The sequence below is a fragment of the Schistocerca americana genome, chromosome 7 (genome assembly GCF_021461395.2).
Source record: "Schistocerca americana isolate TAMUIC-IGC-003095 chromosome 7, iqSchAmer2.1, whole genome shotgun sequence".
In the NCBI taxonomy this organism is placed as follows: Eukaryota; Metazoa; Arthropoda; class Insecta; order Orthoptera; family Acrididae; genus Schistocerca; species Schistocerca americana.
In genome coordinates, this window is record NC_060125.1 from 462,371,236 (window position 1) to 462,387,938 (window position 16,703).

General features: G+C 41.6%; 1 protein-coding gene across 1 annotated transcript in view; it reads left to right on the plus strand.

The window, feature by feature from the left end:
* Positions 1–16,703, plus strand: part of LOC124623015 (integumentary mucin A.1-like) — a 110,288-nt gene that overhangs the window by 83,028 nt on the left and 10,557 nt on the right. The window contains exons 6-7 of the mRNA XM_047148806.1: positions 6,478–6,597; positions 12,675–12,794. Coding sequence (XP_047004762.1) covers positions 6,478–6,597; positions 12,675–12,794 — 240 coding nt within the window. The remainder of the gene's footprint in view (positions 1–6,477; positions 6,598–12,674; positions 12,795–16,703) is intronic.

The following is a 16,703-nucleotide window of genomic DNA, read 5'->3' on the forward strand; positions in this document are numbered from 1 at the left end:
CATTCTTCTGTAGCACCACATTTCGAAAGCTCCTATTCTCTTCTTGTCCAAACTATTTATCGTCCATGTTTCACTTCCATACATAGGTAAACTCCATACAAAAACTTTCAGAAACGACATCTGACACTTAAATCTATACTCGATGTTAACAAATTTCTGTTCTTCAGAAATGCTTTCCTTGCCATTGCCAGTCTACATTTTATATCCGCTCTACTTCGACCATCATCAGTTATTTTGCTCCCCAAATAGCAAAACTCCTTTACTACTTGAAGTGTCTCATTTCGTAATCTAATTCCCTCACCATCACCCGACTTAAGTCGACTACATTCCATTATATTCGTTTTGCTTTTGTTGATGTTCATCTTATATAATCCTTGCAAGACACTGTCCATTCCGTTCAACTGCTCTTCCAGGTCCTTTGCTGTCTCTGACAGAATTACAATGTCATCGGCGAACTTCAAAGTTTTTATTTCTTCTCCGTGGATTTTAATACCTACTCCGAGTTTTTCTTTGATTTCCTTTACTGCTTGCTCAATATACAGATAGAATAACATCGGAGAGAGGGTACAACTCCGTCTCACTCCCTTCCGAACCTTTGCTTCCCTTTCATGCCCATCGACTCTTATAACTGCCATCTGGTATCTGTACAAATTGTAAATAGCCTTTCGCTCCCTGTATTTTACCCCTGCCACCTTTAGAATTTTATAGAGAGTTACCATTACTTGGTTCAATGGTTCAAATGGCTCTGAGCACTACGGGACTTAACATCTGATGTCATCAGTCCCCTATAACGCAGAACTACTTAAACATAACTAACATAAGGACATAACACATATCCATGCCTGAGGCAGGATTCAAACCAGCGACCGTTACGGTAGCGCGGTTCCAGACTGACGCATCTAGAATCACTCGGGCACAGCGGCAAGATTAGCACTACTCGCAAAAAATACATTGCCTTGTATGTAGAGAAGTTAACTGCCCAAATCACAATCAATAAAGCACTATGGGAGATACTTGGAAGGATAAGTCTAATAGGGCTACATGACTCATGTGCAAGGCACAGTTGCCTGTTGGTACTGCGTCTTCTGAGTCCGTCCATATATTTTCCATCTGTTAAACTCACTTTCCTAACCCACAGTGCTGCTGCAGTATGCTGCACTGTAAGGTATTAGCTCCGCCGATAAATTACCCTAAGACAACAATACTCTGGCACCTGTAAATTAATAGGAAATAAATATCGTGAATTATTATCAAATTGTTGAGGTCCAGTGCTATTTAATTGTTTATGTGGTGCATTCTTTACATCAATTGCAGAAGTTAATAACGTGTTCCTCAGAATTTCTAGATCACACATATGCATAACCAAACTCCGATCAACACAGCACAACCACAACGAATGAAACAGCTATGCATGCTTGTATTTATAATTATAAGCTGCCACAACACTTCTGTATTCTTTGAAGTATCATTTTTGCATTCTATGATGTGGGGCTTTAAGACCAAAACACCAGGAAAGTGTAGGATGCAAGGAAGAAGAAACACGATATTCTTCAGAGGACAAAGAAAACCTTAACCATCCGTTATGACCAAGTTCCTGTAAAACAATATATTCGCAACACTGAGGCATTAAGAAACCGCGCAGTCCTCATCGTCTCACTTATAGACAAGAGATGGAATGATGGAACATCACACGATGTAAATGGTTGAAATGGCTCTGAGCACTATGGGACTTAACATCTGAGGTCATCAGTCCCCTATAACTCAGATATACTTAAACCTAACTAACCCAAAGCCATCACACACATCCATGCCCGAAGCAGGATTCGAACCTGCGACCGTAGCGGTTGCGCAGTTCCAGACTGTAGCGCCTAGAACCGTTCGGCCACACCGGCCGGCATACTTCAGTCTACTCTTCATCATTATTTAATACAGTTCTGAGTCCTCATCTGTGCATGGGTCAGTCAAAAATGTAGTACCTCATGATCTAAAACTTGGACGGCGATGCAATTTTCTCCATTTTCACGTTAATAAAGAATCACAACTACATATGTAGGTTCTGACCTGCCTCCACCTCTTAGTCATTGTTTTAATCCGATTTCTTTTAAAGTCTGAAGTGAGAAAGTATCGTAAAATGATATACTACTGGTGTGGGTGGGGTTTGGTGAATCTGGAACTAAACACCTCTGTGTACTTAATCCAAAAACATGGTTCAGATGCAAGGAAAATGGTGCAGAGGAAGGAATGAATTCCACTACCCTCAAATATTACTGATGCTACACATAGTTTCACTGATTTCACATGACATGACAATATCTTTCCAACAGCTACGGCGCACACAGATACTGTATTGTTACACTGCTAATGTCGAGAGCAGAAGGATATAAATACTTCTGGCTGAAAGTGAGTCGACTTTTGCCACCATTGGCTGAAGTACAAGTTAGCCCTCATGATTATGGCATTGTGAACTAGCTAAACAGTTCAGGTTTCTTAACCTGTTTAGCTCAGAAATGACTATCTGATTCTACATAGTCTCTGATGATGTGTCAAGCATTATGAGACTGAAGAATATTTACTGAAACATTCTGTGCATGATTGACTAATGCTCCTTAATCCTTCCACACCTGAATGTTTTCTAGAGAAAGGAAAATTTTTCTTTATGTGGTGATGCTCTTAGGTGATTTTCTAATGACTTTAGATGCAAGATTTATACAAAAATATTTAACCGTTTTCAAAACATACTTTGTACACTTGGCTTCATTTTATGAACTAAAAAATTAATTACGAAATGTTATCTGTTGTATTAAACACCAAAACCTTCAGTCAATAAATACAATGCAAAATGACGATACCAATATTCGATTATCTACTGGAATATAGCGAATCAACCACGTCCGTGTGTACTGATGACATGAGCTGTTGTACACTGCTATGTTGACTCGCTGACATTTTCATAGAGATGTTAAATAGCTGACAGCACTTGCGCGTGGTGAAAATGTTGAAAATTCACAAATGTATACCTCAGGTTTCCATTGGGAAACAATGCTTCTGTCGCAGCTCAGACGCTGTAAAATTTTATTTACACAGTTGTAGGCAGAGGATCTGAAAGAGTTAAACAAAATAACAGAGCATGCGTTTGTGTATTATTTTCCATTTATAATTAGAGAGACACTTAGGGCTTACCGATCAGTTATCCCACTGTGCATACTTCGAGGTCTGTATTTCATCGTTAACTAAACTGGTACCGATTAATTCTATATCACATAATGTCAGATCCTCAAACATTAGTGCTGCGATACTTAGTAAGCTGTCTGTTGCTTATAGGTTTTTATGCAGTCTTTGGGATATGATGCTTAATTATCCATGGACATGCGGTAATAATACATGTTCCACTCATATTAATGGTGCCACTGCTATGTAAGGCGTCAATGTACATCTGGTAATAGTACACGTTCCACTAACACTAATGTTTCCACTGCCATGTACGTCGTGGCGTCAGTGTGCTATAGCCACTTACAGGCGGCAGGTGGCAGCGCTAGCAGTGAGGGGTGGTGGAGGGGGGGAGGGGATATAAACTGTGTTGGCAGACGCAGTTAGCAGTGCAGTCGTTGTCGTAATGCAGAAACGGAGCAGTTTATCTGGCGTCCAAAAGGACATAATCGTTGGTTTGAGGCTAAGAATCGAAACACTTCGAAACGGCTAAGTTCTTATACCTTTGTCGTGAAGCCGTGGTTAAAGTACATCGTGTATGGAAAAAAATATCGATATCTGAAATTCCCGCCGAGGCAACTGTGGTGTACCACGGCCTTAGATGACGGGCAAGAACGACGGCTGCAGAGTTGTGTTAAGCAAGAAAAGACGTGCATATGTTCAGCAACTGACGGCCAGAGTGAGTCCAGGGCTATCAACAGTGTCTCTTCCAGAACCGTTCAGGAAACGTTGCTGCGTATAGCCCGCCTCAGTAAATGCTAGGTTCAAGCATCCATGCCGATTACTGTTCATCGGCGACCAAGGCTGGAATTTGCACACCAAAACCGCATTTGGACGTCTACTGAATAGTGACAGATGTCCTTTTCTGCTGAATCACCCATTACGCTACATTAGGCAGAAGGCCGTTAATGTGTACAACGAAGAGAACCAGAAAAAATAGACGGAAGTGTCCAGACAGAATTACGGAGTGTTATGGTGTGGGGAATGTTTTCGTGACAATTCTTGGGCGATCTCGTACTTGTGAAGGGCACATTAGGTTAACAGAAGTAAGCGTGTATCCTTGTGGAGTATATTCATACTTTTGAGAGGTAATTACGTTTTTGTGACTGGAAATTGTATTTCACTTTTACATGTACAAAGTGATAAACTGAAACTGGAGAAAAAGGAAACATTTATTATACTTGGAGGCTGGTGCAGGTTAGCTCATGATAGCTGTAGGTCAGAATCATAAGGTAAAGTTGATTCTTAATGACCATCGTAATGAACCAAATAACCATACTAGCAAACTATACCACTAATCATGAATCTGTGTCATCCCACACCCACGAGAACCATCACATATTTGGGTATATGCAACGAAGACTTTATGTAATCTACTCTAATTCAATGTGACAATTGAGCGCAAACATTTATACAGTTGGTACCGTGGGGTTAATAAATTTATTAATTTACTGCGATGGTGAAACAAATATTTCATACAGAAACTTTGTACTTTACTGCCGAACATCTACTGTGTGTGAATTGGTGCTTATGGGCGCTCAGTGCCGATGTTTCCTGGTGTCCAGCAGAATGCCAGAAACTTCCCCAGTCGATGTAGTTGGAGGAGGGGATCCTAGATGGTCTGGACTACTATATTTGCTGGGTAACAACGTTACAACAAATCAAGTGTACGTAGAGAATCGGAACAGACAAGAAATTTAGTACTGGAAGAACGTCTCATCTGCTCCACTGCACGAAAGCCGCAGACAATTCTGCATCAACGACAGTAAACTCTTGAGGCAGTCGGACCTTGAGAACACGCTCTGGGAGAACAACCAACAGAAACCCACTGTTTCGACTCATCTGCTGAAACAGCTCCATTGTCGTGTTGCTCAGATAAAACGGCAGAAAACATCGCTTTAAAAACGGCAGTTAGAGTGGTATCCCTCCTGTGCGGCACCAAATCTGACATCGCTCTGGACTTCTCCAGTAACCAGGGCGGCAGACTGTTAGAACCCTGGATTTGGGGCCGTACTGGCCAACCACCGATGGACCACAGCGCACGCTGCTTGCGGATCCCAAACGGCACTGTGGCTCATGGACAGTTGGAAAATAGGCGCTCCAAAGGTAGAGTGGTTCAAATGGCTCTGAGCACTATGGGACTCAACTACTGTGGTCATCAGTCCCCTAGAACTTAGAACTAGTTAAACCTAACCAACCTAAGGACATCACACACATCCATCCCCGAGGCAGGATTCGAACCTGCGACCGTAGTAGTCGCGCGGTTCCGGACTGCGCGCCTAGAACCGCTAGACCACCGCGGCCGGCCTCCAAAGGTAGACAAGTAACGTACGCTGTGCTAGTGAGGTCGGTGCTGCAAGTAACTTATACTCCCGATGCAGAAGGAGGAGCCGCCGCCAGTTGGTAAGTGGCGGTTCCCCGGTCTCAGCACAGTGCCGGGTACGGCCTTGGTCCTATAAGCACATGTGGCCAGCCACAGCACCTCGTGGTGGACAGCGTCAATGATCTTCAAGTAGGAAGTCCTCGATGATCCATACATCATGCACCGTAGTCCAGCTGCGAACGCACGTCAGCCCAATAAAACTGGCGGGACGCGACCTGTCCGCTCCCCAAGACATGTAGCTAAGGGTCTTTAAGATATTCAGTGGTTTCACGGTTCTGGGATTCAGGACTCTCAGATGTGGCAAACACAACGCTCTCCATCCAATAAATAATTCACAATCGAAAATAAAGCTCAGCATCATCCCCAACAAGAAATCCTCAATCTAACCTCTTATTTCTCGAATTTCGTCTCTATGTTTCGAAATACTCCTGTGGTTCAGAAAATACATGGCACATGATACGACAAATGGTTCAAATGGCTCTGAGCACTATGGGACTCAACATCTGAGGTCATAAGTCCCCTAGAACTTAGAACTACTTAAACCTAACTAACCTAAGGACAGCACACACACCCATGCCCGAGGCAGGATTCGAACCTGCGACCGTAGCAGTCCCGCGGTTCCGGACTGCAGCGCCAGAACCGCTAGACCACCGCGGCCGGCGATACGACAAATGAAACCGCTACTGACAGTAGTCCCTTCCAGGAACCTCCTCAATATGGAAGCCATAACTGACCACCTTTTTTCTGGATTAAAATAAATTTATGCAAGTGATCCTACGAGTGGCTTGAGTTCGAGGCAATTTGCAATGTACTTGTAATTACCTTGTAGTTCCAGCACAGTTCATAGTCTTATGATTGCTAAGTACACACTTTATCCCCTGTTGCAGAGCCAACAACACCAACGCCAACAGTAGTGACAACAGTTTCATCCACGACTGGGTCAGAATTGAAACCTTCTGCCCCAGAAGTAACGGCGGCTGCAGCAGCACCAACAACTCCCGCACCAGGTACACATTTTCTTTTCTTTTGCCACTTTTATTGATGCAGCAACAACTCCGATTTATATACCTTGCATATCTCAATAGTTCATACCCCATCACAACTAAGAAACATTAAAAGGACTACAATGGTCAGCAAAATACGAGTAACAAGACCACTGTTGTTGTGTTGTGTAACATATCAGTTAACCATTTACACAAATAGTTCACTTAATTGAGCAAATATAAAATCAGTGATAATATTAAATTACGAATTCACCATGACTGTGTAAATAGTCAATTGCAATATCGTATGAAGAGATTATGCAACTACATTTCCGTCCCTAGTGGTTTCACCAGCGGTAGAGGGTGATAAAATGGCTCCAATTATTTTTGTGTTGTATTATGTGCAGTTCCAAGGCAACTCTTGCGATTTTACAGTGTAGTGTAGTTGAGAGGTCAAGTGGACGGTCTGAACCATAGGCTCAGACGGTTCTGCGACCATTTAGGCTGCAGATTCCTTGACTTGTACCACCGGGTGTAGGATATCCGGGTTCCGATTAATATGTTAGGACTCCCCTACACCCAGGATGCTAAACGGGTAGCGGGGGATGTGTGGAAAAAATGTACTGGTACTGTTGTTGCTACAATTTTAGGATAGAAAACTTCTAAAGATGTTCGTATGGACAAAAACCAGATAAAACGTCTGGTAACGTTAATTCTGAAAGCATACCTCAAGAGTTTTGAGCGCTTGTCCATCTTCAGTACTGTTAATCACATTTGCTACAAGTAGATACAAATTGTTTATTAAACATGGACACTAAATTCTACACCTCAAGGGTGATGAGCACTTATTCAATAGACGAGATGTGTTTCCCACTTGCGAAGATGAGCAAGTGGTAATTACTCTTAAAGCATACACCTTAGAACCCACGTTTCGTAGATATTTTCTCTTGTCTTGGTCCGCACTGTCACCTCTGAAAGTTGTCTACCCTACCATAATAGATCGAACAGTAGCAATACGTCTTGGACCCCACTGTCTGAGGTATCAGACCAACTATCGTCTATTACTTTCGAGAAGGTCGTTGCTGGATGCGGATAACTTACCCAAAACTGATACATTTACACACCACCATCACCCTCTAAACTTTGTAACATCAAGTTTTACTTGGAATGAAGATGGATACCGATTATCCACTGTCATGTATAGTCAATGACAGTACATTTCTCAGGATACGCTGAGATCACCAGGACACACCACCTCTATCTCTGGGACTGGTGAGATCAATATCGATGTTAACTAATGGGAGATATGTTGGTGGTAATTACTCTTGTAATTACAGGAAATCGCGAATCCAATCGCACAATTAAGGCGACATTCCACAGGCACGCAGTTTGGTTAGAAGACGCTTTTGGGGAACGGTGTCAAAAGCCTTCTGGAAATCTAAAACTACAGAATCAATATGACATACCTTGTCAATAGCACTCATTACTTCATGAGTATACAGAGCTATTTGTGTTTCGCAAGAACGATATTTTCTGAATCCGTGCTGACTACATGTCAATAAATCGTTTTCTCCGAGGTACTTCATAATATTTTAGGTATGAATTAAACAACGCCTTCAGTCACAACATTTCGTGTTTTATTAACTACACGATGCATTTCGGACACTGTGGGTCTATCGTCAGGTGTAATTTGTCTTAATATATGTTTTATTTTTTTCTCTTGAATGACGTGAAATGCATATTCCTGTCACGAAAATGTTTAATGTTAGGTTATGAATTTCGTAATTCGAAAGCGGAAAATGTGTGCAGAATAGTGGAAAATGGACAGTGTTAACTTGACACATAATCCAAGGAAGGCATTTTTAACGTTTTAACATAATTTTCGAATAGAGTATATGGTCCAAAACCCTACTACAAATCTACGATAGTTATATGGGCCTCTAATTCAACGGACTACAACTTCCCTTTTTGGGTATTGGTTTGACTTGAGCCATTTTCCAGTCTTTAGGTACGGATATTTCTGTGAGAGAGCGGTTGTATATAATTGCTAAATGTGGAGCTGTTGTATCAGCATGCTCTGAGAGGAAGCTGACTGGTATACAATCTGGACCGGAAGCCCTGCTTTTATGAAGTGATTCAAGATGCTTTGTGACACCGAGGATATCTATTTCTATGTTTCTCATCTTGGCAGTTGTTCTTGATTGTATTTCAGGAATATTTACTTCTTCTCCTTGGCTGACGGAGTTTCGGAAAATCGTGTTTAAGAACTCTGCTTTAGTGGCAATGTCATCAATGGCTTCACCGTTGTTGTGCACAGTGAAAGAATTGATTACGTCTTGCCACTGGTGTGCTTTATGTATGACCAGAATCCCTTTGGGTTTTCTGCCAGATTTCGAGACAGAGTTTGGTTGTGGAAATTATTGAAAGCATCTCGCATTGAAGTACGCTCTATATTTCGAACTTCAGCAGAGTTTCGCAGTCTTTAGAATTTTCGTTCTTTAAATTGGGCGTTCTTTTTTCGCTGCTTCTGCAACAGCGATCTGATCCGTTTTGTGTACCATGGGATCAGTTCCGTCGTATTAATTTATGTGATATATATCTCTCAATTTCTGTCGACACTATCTCTTTGAAATAATTCCACCACTTTTCTACGCTTACATGATCAGATCGGATGGAGTGCAGCCTGTCTCTTAGAAAGGCGTTAAGAGCATTTTTAAACAGACATATTTTGCGTTTCTTTGTCATGGCTGTAGGAGTTACGGTATTCAGCCGACCTGCTACTACCTTGTGCTCGCTAATCCCTGTATTCGTCTCGATGCTCACTTTTTGTCCAGGATTATTTGTTGCTACGACGTCAAGTATGCTTTCGCAGCCATCTATGTATCGAGTGGGCTCATGAACTAATTGTTCAAAATAATTTTCTGAGAAAGCATTCAGTAAAATTTCGGATGACGTTTTATGCTTGCCGCCGGCCTTAAACGTAGATTTTTTCCAGCATATCGAGGGTAGATTAAAGTCACCACCAACTATAATTGTATGAGAGGCGTACCTATTTGAAACGAGACTCACGATGTCTTTGGACTGTTCAGTAACTGTATCTTCTGGGTCGGGGGTTCGGTAAAACGACCCTATTAGTAATTTAGTCCGATTGTCAATATAACCTCTATCTCTACTATTTCGCAGGAACTATCTATTTCAATTTCAGTACAAGGCGAACTACTTCTGATAGCAATAAATACTCCTCCACCAATTGCATTTAATCTATCCTTTCGGAACACTGTTAGATCGTTAGAAAAAATTTCTCCTGAACTTGTTTCCGGCTATAGCCAGGTTTCTGTACCTGTAACTATTTGAGCGTTAGTGCTTTCTATTAGGACTTGGAGCTCTGGTTCTTCCAAAACACAGCTACAATTTACAACTACAATACCGATCGCTTATACAACTAACTTTCTGTGTTTTACCTGCCCCCTTTTAGATGGTCACTGATTGTGTGGTTCCCTGTGGCCCTGTAACCTAAGAAACCGCCCAGTTCTTTCCACACATCCCCCGCTACCCGTTTAGCATCCTTGGTGTAGGGGACTCCTAACATATTAATCGGAACCCGGAAATCCTACACCCGGTGGTACAAGTCAAGGAATCTGCAGCCTACATGGTCGCAGAACCGTCTGAGCCTATGGTTCAGACCGTCCACTCGGCTGAGCACCAAAGGACCACAGTGGGTTCTATCGAAGATGCTGCAGATAGTGAGCTCCGCCTTAATCCTGCTAGAAAGACTGGCAGTCTTTACGATTTCCGCTAGCCGCCGAAAACCAGAGAGAATCTCCTCCAATTCAAAGCAACGTATATCATTGGTACCGACATGAGCCACAATATGCAGTTGGCTGCACCCTGTACTCTTCATGGCACCCGGATGCAGCCTTTCCACATCCGGAATGACTCCCTCAGTATGCACATTGAAAGCACACTGGCTTCCTTCCCCTCCTTGGCAGCCCTGTTCCTAAGGGGAACCATTACGCGCGAAACACTGGATCTCCCAACTACCAGCAAGCCCGCCCTCTGTGAACGCCCTGACCTTGCGGGCCGAGAAGCTTCGTCTGGAACAGGGTGGTCCACAGCAGTGGACCGAATGGGGGATACGTGGGACTTGCTTGAAGTCTCTCGCGTACCCGCATCTAACCCCCAACAGTTATGCCCCTTGGCACCAGCGTCAAGCTGTGTGACGGAAGCCAGTGCAGCCTGGAGCTGTGAACTCAGTATGCATATGTTCACAGCAATGACAGTTCCTATTAGTGCAGTCGCTCCCGGTTGAAGCTCGTAAAAATATGCAACAAACGGATGGTGTACTCTCCTTCTTAGCAGCAGGAACAGAAGCTGCTCTGTCACTCATGGTCTATCCGACACTTAGCTATACTAACCAAAACAAACAAAACCTTGTACAGGGCGATGTGTTGAATTTATGATTCTGATGACACACCATGAGACTTTAGGAAAAATATCATCCACGCAATTAAGGGCATGTAAGTGCTAAATATCTTGTACAATCAACTGAAAAGGTCATGCATCCAAGCTGCAGACGAGACTAATATTCAGAATAATGAAAAAGAAAACTGAGAATCTGTTAGGTGACGTTAAGTTTGGCTTTAGGAAAGGTAAGGGCACCATAGCGACTTTTTGAATGTTGTATTTGATAATGGAAACAAGACTGAAGAAAAATGAAGACTCGCTCATAGGACGTGTCGACATAGAAAAGCATACAACAATGTCAATTGGTGTAAGATAGTCGAATTTATGAAAAAATTAAAAATAGCATATAGCGTTGAAGTGATAATATGAGAAGAATAATTTAGCGCTGGAGAAGCATTTGTGACAGCCCGCATCAAAATAGTCACAAGACGGATGACTTATAATTTAAGAAAGAAATATATATATATATAAAAATTCCAAAGGTGTTCACCAATTCGTGTTCACCTGCAGGAAATGTAGGATACTACCTGTGAAACATAGGGTTCCAGGTTCCAGTCCACAACGCATTAAATCATGTTACTTTGTCTCCATGATCAATGGTAGCTCAACTCCATCATGTGTCAAAAGTCTTATGGAATGAAAACTGCCAGGTTAACTTATTTACTTAAAAACTTACATGTTACAGTAACAATTTAATGCCTTACTTTTCGTGATGACAACTGCTGAACTCAGTAAATGTATTAAAACCGTGCATAAAATATTCCTGCATTCCTGCATTGTCGGTTGTAGAAGAAAACTGGAAGGAATGATCCCTATGAACTTGTTCAACTTGTGTTACTACAGAGGTATCAATATCAACGTTCTCATGTAATCCTACAAGGGGCTAAATCATTTACATCATCGCAGACGCTTTTTTATTACAGAACGCAACGGTTCATTGCCAAATTTGCATCCTTGCTAACATTTGCTTTAAGAAAATTAGGCCCAAGTGCAAATCATGTTTCAGTCCCTAAGGTTGCCTCACCTAATGCTTGAGAATCAACAGTGTCTTTAAAACAAGGGGTGCGTTACTATCAGAACACTGCAAAAGGAATTAACACCTGACACAGACAGAAAATATGATATCCATTGCACATAGTGATTAAGTGCACATAGTATCTACAAAAACATCAAACGTAAGGAACAAGGAACAACAGTAGCCTACTGAGGAATTCGAATAAATCAGCAGAAGTAGCGGATAGCGCTTTGGGGCCCGGCAACTGCCAAAATCGCTTCTCCAATTCACAGGGTTTACCAAGGTCCACTCATTTGTATGCTATTATGTAGAATGAGATCATATAAATACAAATGCTAACAAACAATTTTAATAGAGAAACTTTACACGGTTTGGACTTTACAGATAAATGCACATGATACGTCAAATGAAACTGCTACTAACAGTAGTCCCTTCCAGCAACCTCCTCATTATGGAAGCCGTAACTGACCATCCATTTTCTGGATTAACATAAATTTATGCAAGTGATCCTACGAGTGGCTTGAGTTCGAGGCAATTTACAATGTACTTGTAATTACCTTGTAGTTCCAGCACAGTTCATAGTCTTATGTTTGCTAAGTACACACTTTATCCCCTGTTGCAGAGCCAACAACACCAACGCCAACAGTAGTTACCACAGTTTCATCCACGACTGGGTCAGAATTGAAACCTTCTGCCCCAGAAGTAACGACAACTGCAGCAGCACCAGTAACTCCCGCACCAGGTACACATTTTGTTTTCTTTTGCCCCTTTTACTGACGCAGCAACAGCTCCGATTTATATACCTTGCATATCTCAACATTTCGTAACCCATCACATCCAACAAACATTAAAAGGACTATAATGGTCAGCAAAATACGAGTAACAAGACCATCGTTGTTGTGTCGTATAACACATCAGTTAAGCATTAACACAAATAGTTCACTTCATTATACAAATATCAAATCAGTGATAACATTAAATTATGAATCCACCGTGACTGTGACACAGCGATTCAAGTAGTCATTGCATTATCGTATGAATATATCCGGCAACTACATTTCTGTCCCTTTTGGTCTAACCAGCGGTAGAGGTTAATAAGATCGCTCCACCAGTTCGTGGGTAGTATGTTGTGCACTCTGAGCTGACTCATGTGATTTTACAGTAATCTGTGCATGGGAAGTTAACTTACAATCTATCTCCCATTAGTCAACATCGAGTTCGCTCCCACCAGTCCCCTTCATAGAGTTGGTGTGTTTTGGGGAACACAACGTATCAAGAAGAAGGTACTGTCACTGACTATACATGAGAGTGGATAATCGGTATCCATCTTGATTCCAAGTAATTGGCAATCTCGAAAAGTTTTCAGTGCGTATACCGGGTGATTCCGTGAATACGTTACAAAATTTCATGGGTTATGGTTAAAGGTTAAAGTTAGATATAGAGGGAATTAGTGAGATTCGGTGGTAGGAGGAACAAGACTTTTGGTCAGGTGAATACTGGGTTATAAATACAAAATCAAATAGGGGTAATGCAGGAGTAGGTTTAATAACGAATAAAAAGATAGGACTGTGGGTAAGCTACTACAAACAGCATAGTGAACGCATTATTGTGGTACCGATAGACACGAAGCCGACACCTACTACAGTAGTACAAGTTTATATGCCAACTAGTTCTGCAGATGATGAAGAAATTGACGAAATGTATGATGAGATATAAGAAATTATTCTGGTAGTGAAGGGAGATGAAAATTTAATAGTCATGGGTGACTGGAATTCGAGAGTAGGAAAAGGGAGAGAAGGAAACATAGTAGGTGACTATGGATTGGGCAAAGAAATGAAAGAGGAAGCCGTCTGGTAGAATTTTTGCACAGAGCATAACTTAATCATAGCTAACACTTGGTTCCAGAACCATAAAGGAAGGTTGTACACATGGAGGAATCCTGAAACACTAGAAGGTATCAGATAAACTATATCCTGGTAAGACAGAGATTTAGGAACCAGGTATTAAATTGTAAGACATTTCCAGGGACAGATGTGGACTCCGACCACAGTCTATTGGTTATGAACTGTAGATTAAAACTGAAGAAACTTCAAAAAGGTGGGAATTTAACGAGATGGGACCTGGATAAACTCAAAGAACCAGAGGTTGTACAGAGTTTCAGGGAGAGCTTAAAGGAACAATTGTCACAAATGGGGGAAAGAAATACAGTAAAAGAAGAATGGGTAGCCCTGAGGGATGAAGTAGTGAAGGCAGCAGAGGATCACGTAGGTAAAAAGACAAGGGCTAGTAGAAATCCTTGGGTAACAGGAAAAATATTGAATTTAATTGATGAAAGGAGAAAATATAAAAATGCAGTAAATGAAGCTGGCAAAAAGGAATGCAAACGTCTCAAAAATGGGATTGACAGGAAGTGCAAAACGGCTAAGCTGGGATAGCTAGAGGACAAATGTAAGGATGTAGAGGCTTATCTCACTAGGGGTATGATAGATACTGCCTACAGGAAAATTGAAGAGATCTTTGGAGAAATGAGAACCACTTGTATCAATATCAAGAGCTCAGATGGAAACCCAGTTCTAAGCAAAGAAGGGAAAGCAGAAAGATGGAATGAGTATATTGAGGGTCTGTACAAGGGCGACGTACTTGAGGACAATATTCTGGAAATGGAAGGGAATGTAGATGAAAATTTGTTATCGTCGAGTATAAATTTAAGTGTCAAGAAGTCGTTTCTTAAAGTATTTGTATGGAGTGTAGACTTGTATGGAAGTGAAACATGGACGATAAATAGTTTGGATAGTAAGAGAATAGAAGCTTTCGAAATGTGGTGCTACTGAAGAATGCTGAAGATTAGATGGGTAGATCACATAACTAATGAGAAGGTATTGAATAGAATTGGGGAGAAGAGGAGTTTGTGGCACAACTTGACATGAAGAAGGGACCGGTTGGTAGGACATGTTCTGAGGCATCAAGGGATCACAAATATCGCATTGGAAGTCAGCTTGGAGGGTAAAAACCGTAGAGGGAGACCAAGAGATGAGTACACTAAGCAGATTCAGAAGGATGCAGGTTGCAGTAGGCACTGGGAGATGAAGAAGCTTGCACAGGATAGAGTAGCATGGAGAGCTGCATCAAACCTCTCTCAGGACTGAAGACTACAACTACAACAACATGGTTGTGGGTAAATGTATCAGTTTGAAGTAAGTGATCGCCGTGCAGTAACGACCGATTTGATAATTACAGGGAATAATTGTTGTGATACTTCTGGCAATGGAGTCCAACAAGTATTCGTACTGTTTTAGCTAGTAATCGAAACATCCAAGGTCCGGGTTAAAACCCCGCCACAGCTTCAGTATTGAATAAATTTCAGCAGGAAAGTGTCCATTGTCTGTCAACTGCGTCGTTAAAGATGGCGGATGGGCGGACAGTGACTCAGGGCAAACCTTTGCCACTGGGCATGACATTTCTCCTAAAAGCCGAAACGGTCAGCAATTATCACCATGACGATGCAGAGACCAACAGTAACAACTGTGTTAGAACCACATAATGTGCATCTATAGGACATGTGGCATTTAACGGAAAAAAATAGCAAGATTATCTCTCCATTGGTGAAAGATTCCTGATTAGACCCCAATTTGGATATCCGGGTGGGAACTGACAAAAGAGAGGTGGGCATGAGTAAAAGGCAAAGTCTCAGTCTACATATAGTGGGGATGAGTAAAGTGGAATGGAAAGATCGTAAGGATGTGTGGTGAGTCGACTGTAGGGTAATGCCAACAGCAGCAGAAAATAGTATAACCTGAGGGTAGGACAAGAGGGAGGTACTGTGAGTTGTTCAGTAATACGGTTGTTCCTTACAGATTCGACAGCAATCCAGAACCACAGTTCAGGTGACATTTCTAGCAGTGAAATCTGTACATGAAGAGAATTTGGAAGTTCGTGAGAATATTGAAGGCATATTGCAGTATATAAAGAAACATGTAAGTATAATAATGGTAATCGATTCGAATGTGATTTTTAGAGACAGGAGTAGATGAAAAGGTTGCGAAAAAATATGAGTTTGACAGTAGTAATGACAGAGGAGGAAATTTTGCACTAAATTTCAAATTCTGATAGCGAATAATCAGTTCAAAAGTCAGAAGGGGTAGTATACTTGGAAAATACAGGGGAAGATTACAGCTGGAACACACTAGAGCGAAATCAGATTGTGTATTGTAAGGCGAACCTATGCACAAATGTAGACTCAGAACACTCTTAAATAATGATGAAGAGTAGACTGAAGTTTAAGAGCATCGTCCAAAAGTATCTGTTTGGAAGCATGTCCGATACCGAAGTTTTGAGGAGTAATGAGAAGCGTTTGAAGTTAGCTAAAGACGTGTATATTGTGATGAGGAATAGCAATGTAGGCTGTTCAATTGAATAGGAGTTGGCATCTTTGAAATGGACAGTCATAAATATCGGACAGTCATAGGTACAAGGAAAGTAACTGTAAAGAAACCTTGTGCAACCGAAGAAAAATTCCAGGTGACCGAAAAGAGAAGGAATTACAAAAATGTTCAGGGAAATGCAGGCATAAAGCAATGCAAACACCTTAAGGCTGGCTGAAGGAACGAAGTATTACAATCAGAAAAAGAAATGACCGTCGGGAGGATTGTCT